This window comes from Grammomys surdaster, unplaced genomic scaffold (assembly GCF_004785775.1).
Source record: "Grammomys surdaster isolate TR1022 unplaced genomic scaffold, NIH_TR_1.0 150, whole genome shotgun sequence".
Lineage (NCBI taxonomy): Eukaryota > Metazoa > Chordata > Mammalia > Rodentia > Muridae > Grammomys > Grammomys surdaster.
The window spans coordinates 18,100,429-18,107,046 of NW_021604608.1; the positions used below are offsets into that span (position 1 = coordinate 18,100,429).

Below are 6,618 nucleotides of genomic sequence, written 5' to 3' on the forward strand. Positions count from 1 at the left end.
TATATATAATTATACACACACACACACACACACAAATGAGATCATATTTGAATTTGAGTTCAACAGATCCCAATACAATGGGAGCACACAGTTTACCTTGCTTCTCTTGTTTGGCTCAAGTGTTGAACTCTCCTACTCTAAATTGGAATCTCGTATCTTTTCAACCACAACAACAACAAAAAATAGCATGCAAATAATTGGGCCATCCACAGATAACTGATGGTGGTGGCATTCTGCACACGGCAGTTTGCAGTGTAAAAGTCCACACATCTGTGGAGCTGCCTGTCGGGTCTCAAACAGGACAAGTGACTAACTGAGATGTCTATTTAACACATCAAAGCAGATTCAGGCTACCAGGTTCTCCCAGCATCCCTCAGTCCCTACCTGTCCCCTACCCTAAATTTCTCTAAGTCAAGGGGTTGGGCTGCCCGTACCCCAGCTGCTGTTCCTATATAATCCGCCATTTTGGTTATCTATGCTTTATTCTCCTGACTCTTCCTTCCCCTGTCTCCTCACATGTCCTGGCTCCGGATCACACTGACTCTGGACTTTCCCAAATGTCTCTGCCTCTGGCTATGTTCTCTCTCATATCTATAGTGAACCTTCTCCCCCACCCTCCCTATGAGCAGTCATGGCCTTCCTTTTTTCTTTCTTCTTTTCAATCACTGACAAAAGTCTAATGAGGATGTGTGTGCTGAGAGTACCCAGGGAGCAGAAGTGATCTCATGTCATCACAGTCATGGACATAGGAAAGGACATTGAATGTTTAGCCAGAATTACTGAAAAGCCTTTATCCTAAACCACCAGTCAGTATATATTAGAGGAAAGGAAAGCTAGGTGTGGGCACAGGACATTCTGTTGTTTGCGCAAACAAGTGCATAGCTGTTAACTTAGTAAAAAACATTACTCTCGGCTCTGTGTACTCCTTAAAGCAGAGAGACACTTGTTTAATTTAACCAACTCATCACAGAGGGATGGCACAGTCCCTGCCTTTCGGTTGTCAGGTTTTCAAGTTGTCTTGCCTTGGCTTTTGTTAAGGAGATATTGTTTATCAAGTATCAATTATAAATGTTACTCAGTGGCTCTGAAATATATGATAACGGCTGCCTCCAGCAGCTCCAATTAGTGACCACACAAAAGAGGGTAGAGGACAGCCAGCTGTCAAGATGAAATGCCAAGTACCACCAGGTCTCAGAGAAGAAAGAAGAGTGACTGGAACAAGCAGAGCCGCGTGTATCTGAGCTGGAGCTCTGACGATGAGTCCAGTCAACGAGCACCATTTGCCAGCAGGTCATTCAGTGTGGATTTCCTCAAGGCTCCTATATTCAAGGCACTGGGCTAAATTTTTTTTTGAGACAGGAGCTTATGTAACCCAGAACTCCTGACTTCTTGCTTCCATCTCCCAAATGCTACAATATATATATCACCACTCAGCTTTATGTGAGCTAATCACACTATGGTTCACTGGGGGCTCACACCCAGGACCTTCTGTGTGTAAAGCAAATACAATACGCATTATGGTATGGAACCACATGCAGGTCTAAGTTCTCAGGCATGGGGATAAATGAAAAATGTGTGTGCACTCCAGACTAGACCCTACCATGCCCTAACCAGCAAGCCTGCACTCATGTGTCCTGTTAAAGTGCTGGCAAGAAATCCACTCCTAAGCCTGGGTGTCTTCTGCTCTCTTTGCAGGATATATGTGCTGTCCCTTTGTTCTGGACAAGGATGGCGTCAGTGCTGCTGTTATATGTGCAGAGCTGGCTAGCTTTCTAGCAACCAAGAATTTGTCTTTATCTCAGCAGCTAAAGGCCATCTATGTGGAGTAAGTATTTATGGAATATCGAAGAAATATTGGTCATATTTCAAGTATTCTTACTCTGGTGACATGTTCTGTTTCTTAGGAAAGCGAAGGTCACCTTTTCCACTTGATGTGTCGCCACTAAATAGTAATGGCCACTTTTAGTGGTGTGCGTTCCAACACACAAGAACGTTGCGCAAATGGCTTAATTGAAGAGTGTGAATTTAAGTATCAATTTCATAAGGTAGATTAGACATTGGGATCAGTCTTCGAAGCAAGAACTGAACTCTGCTTGTGTGAGGCGGAAGCTGTGCAGATGACACGAACACACAAGCATGGCTGTGCTCTGTGAAGCCATACCTTACCTGTATAGCCTGTACAGGCTGATGGGGAGGACATTATTGATTCATATTCTCACCATGTGTGCATGTTGTTCAGCTTTCGTTCCTTAGGTGCTGTCCATCTAACTGACACTGTTCTGTCCTTAGCCTGGAGTTTGACAAGTAGGCATGGCTGGCTGGCTTCCAGCTTCAGGCATCTGCCTGTCTCGGTCTCTCCGGTGCTGGCTTTCCAGGCACACACCTCCATACCCATCTCTATCTGGCTGCTAGAGATTTCTCAGGTTCTCATGCTTGTAAGACAAGCACATCATTGAGTGAGCTTTCTCTTCTGCCCTGGGACTCTTTTTCATTTTCTTTTAAAATTTATTCACCTTTATTTTATGTGTATGGGTGTTTTGACTGCACGTCTCTGTACACCATGTGTATACCTGATGCTTACAAAGGCCAGAAGAAGTCGTTGGATCCCCTGGAATTGGTGTGATGTGTGTGAAGCTACAGAAGTTTGTGAACCACCATGAGGGTGCTGAGAATAGAACCTGGGTCCTCTGAAGAACAGTTAATGCTCGTGTGTGTGTGTGTGTGTGTGTGTGTGTGTGTGTGTGTGTTGTGTATATATGAGTGGGTGCCTGCATGCCACGAAACATACATGGAAGTCAGAGGACAACTGAGGAATTGTTTCTCTCCTTCTACTGTGTGTGTTCTGGAGATCAACTCAAGTTGTTATGCTTGGCAACAAGCATCCTTACCCACTGAACCATCTTGCTAGCCCCAGCTTCTTCTTTAATGTTAATTTATCCTTTTGACCTTGGTTAGGACTCCCTGTTTCACTCACTTTAGAATGCACCAGTTGGTACACATCTTACATACATTCTGCAGAATTTTTGTGGCTCATTTTGCTTACAGTTATGGTTTCTTTTTCTAGGTATGGCTACCATATTACCACAGCTTCATATTTTATCTGCCATGATCAAGACACAATTCAAAAATTATTCGGCAACCTGAGAAACTATGACGGGAAGAATAATTATCCCAAAACTTGTGGCAAGTTTGAAATCTCTGCTATCAGGGACCTTACAACTGGCTACGATGATAGCCAGCCTGATAAAAAAGCTGTAAGTCACGTTTACATCTATGAACTAATTTATTCTGTGTTCACTATGCCTACTGTTTGAACAGATCGATTTATTCACAGGATTGCTTGAAAATTCAGGCTGGAGGTGTATAGCTCAGGGGTAGGCTGTTGGCTTACATGACAAGGCTTTGGTTTAGGCCCCTAGCATCAATAAAAAAGAATAAACAAATAAAATAAGATATGTAGAAAAACTAGAAACCATGGGTTAGAAATGCAAGAAATCTCACAAATCATTTGCTGATGAATGACATCCCAAGCCATCCTCTACATGCAAGGATATTGTGACTCAGAAGGCAGTGACTGATGAGGGTCCAGGTGGAAGAGAGGCCTTTTGACTCTGGACCCAGCTTTTCCTCTTCACCAGAACATGTTATTCCAAAGAGTATCTGAGTCACACACACCAAGAGGATGAGTGACTAACCAATATTAGCTGGGGATGATGACACATACCAGTAAACCTTTAAGTCCCTACACTTGGGGAACCAACGCAGGAGCATCATAAGTCTGAGTTTGAGGTCAGCTTGGGTTATAATATGACATCCTGTCACAAGCAAACAGTGCTGAAAGTTACCCTGGAATTTCTCATTGAGTAGGTCTGAGATAAGAACAAAGAATTTACATATCTAATAAGATTTCAGAGACTAGAGACTGGTCCACTCCGGGAGAGCCACTGATGAACGGCTTTCTGATGAGTTTGGCCGTTCTTTAATTGCATGTGGCCTAGCTGTAAGTGTTTGCCTTAGGATCTCCCATAGGGCTGGCTGTGCCCAGGTTAGGAAGACAGCAAGAATAGCCTGATGAGATTTTAGATGTCTTCCTTGATATTTACCTTTTTGTATTTTGTTTGAAATTGTTCATATGAACAGAATATATTTACAACAGATGAATGGTATTAAAAGGATTATAGAGAAGTGTGACACCTTACTGACATACTGAGACAACCAACCAACTTTTCTCCCAGTTGTTTCTCCTGCTGCTTGCCATGGAACTTTTTTTTTCTGTCTCATGGAGATAGAAAATTCAAGCACAGACTTCCTACATACTCCGGTATCCCCCTGCCTGGCCTTGTGAATCACCTGTGAGCCTGGGTTATGATGGTTCATCATTACCATGACTTGCATTGCTCAGTGACCTCTTCAGAGGCCTTACTTACTCTACGTAAAAAGTTACAGTCCTATAACCAGTTAGGGTTATTTGTCTTGTATATGTTCATATGTTGGTTGTCTGGATTTTTATGCCAAATGTCATTAGTCCTTCCAAATAGCTCTTGGTGACATTTTTCACTGCTCCCAGGTCTCAGCTATTATGTGGGCTTCTGCCTGTGCCCCTTGGCCTCCGTCCTTAGCCGTCCATGCAGCTGGATCATTCTCTGGATTGAGTACACAGCTGTCATCTTCAGATGCCCTTTACCAAGGCCAAGACCCTTACTCCTGAACTCGGGCCTTCCTCCCATCTCCATTTTCCTAGATCACATCTTCTAAGTGCTTTCTGGGGAAGCGGAAGTAAATCTGGGGAGGCCATCAGGGCTGAACATGTTATGCCTTTCTCTCTCACACTCCCCAGCCTCAGAGTTTGAAAGCATTGTTTCATTGCTGTTCCATGTCCAGGCGCTATCTTCAGGATCTACTCGTCTTTTTAGTGATGGATGTGTACAAAGGCATTAACACCGTCCTCGTTCTGTACTGACCTTGTCCCCTCAGTGAGAAAGTCTCTAAACTCAGTGTTCTAAATTTTCATGGTATATTGGTTAGTGTGTCTCTTTGTTCAATATTGTGATTACTTTTTAGCATAAACAGACTTTTTGGTACTGCAACAAAATACCCGAGAGAAGCAATTTAAAGGAGGAAAGGTTTACTGGGACTCACTGTTTTGGTCAGTGGTCACATGACTTCATTGTTCTTAGGCCTGTGGAAGTGTAGAAGCCTGACAAAAAGGGGCTTGGTAGAGGAAGCCATTCACTTTGCTCACTTTACAGACAAGAAGCAGAAAGAATACAGAGAGACCTCAAAGACAGGTCCCCAGAGACCCACTTCCTCCAATAGCCCCCACTTCCATACCGCAGACTCTACTAAAACTATACATTATCAATGCGTTAAACCATTGATTAGGTCAGAGTCCACAGGGTCTAAATTTTCAGGAAATGCCCTCAGAGACATGCTCAGAGCAGGGTGTTTTGCTCTTCCAGGCATGTCTCAATCCAATCTGGTCATCACACTGGGCCTTTTGGTCTTTATTTCCTTTAGGTCTCAGTTTTCTTGGTGAGATGTCAGGAAAGGGAGAGAGTTGACTGTTTTCTTGAAGAGTCCTTAGGTAGATGCTTGCTCCGGGTTGGTGCCCTTTTCTTCTTAATTTCTATTTTTTTTTGTCCTATTCTTCCTTTTTTGAGCGGTTTTTCTAATTTTAACTTTTGGTGTTCCTGTTGACTGTTGATTTCAATTCTTATTCCCAATTTTTCTTCTCAGAATGGCATCCTATTATTGTTTTTTTCCTCTCTGTGTATATATACTGTACCTTCTAAAGATTCTTTTTAAAAACTAAGAATATGTTTTATCCATCTAGCCTTTATTTCCCCCAAGTTCAGTTTTTGTTGTTGTTGTTGTTGTTGTTTCTTGTTTTGGCCATATCATTTACCCGCTGTCTTTCTCTAGGTTCCCCCAGTATCCTTTGCATACTTAACTGGTTGGAAATTCTGTATGTGTATGACAAATGATTTAGTTCACTTCAGGGATCTTGAGTGGCAAGCCAACTATTCCGAGATTGACCTTGGTTTTGAACCTTGGACTAGTCCATCTGCTTTTCTAAGGAATATAAAATGGCATATCAAAGCCCTAGAGGTGTGGCTAGAGGCAGGTCTGGGATGTCATGGTGTAGCCACCATAACAGCATACCTTACATGGTGCCTGTCGAAATTAGTTTCTGAGCCTTTCTCGTTCAAACTCTAGAGAACAGAAGCATCCCTGGCAGGCAGAGAAGAGCTGGGTCTCTGACTCCAGAAGCTAGGAGGGAAGATCTTGGAGCATCTGGTAGCTTCTTTCCAACCTTGTCTCTATGTTTCACCCCTGCCTCACACTGACCCTTGGCATATCTAGTGCCTCTAGTTCTTAAGACCAGATTGGCTTCCACAGAGCAGTGTCTCAGTTTCCTGTTTCTGCCCTTCCCACCCATACTAGGAACTCACAGTTTTCTGGCTTTCTGATTGGGTGACCTCCCCATCAAGTGCTGTGGTCTCTCTCCCTCTTTGCCCTCCTGTTTATGCCAGTGAAAACACGTTTACTGTAACTTTAGTGATGTTTGGAAGTTAACAAATATATATATATATATATATATATATATATATATATATA

At 42.9% G+C, this 6,618-nt stretch overlaps 1 protein-coding gene across 1 annotated transcript in view; it reads left to right on the forward strand.

The window, feature by feature from the left end:
* The window catches only part of Pgm2 (phosphoglucomutase 2), a 30,318-nt gene that overhangs the window by 14,594 nt on the left and 9,106 nt on the right, over positions 1-6,618 (forward strand). The window contains exons 11-12 of the mRNA XM_028765235.1: positions 1,696-1,825; positions 3,065-3,254. Coding sequence (XP_028621068.1) covers positions 1,696-1,825; positions 3,065-3,254 — 320 coding nt within the window. The remainder of the gene's footprint in view (positions 1-1,695; positions 1,826-3,064; positions 3,255-6,618) is intronic.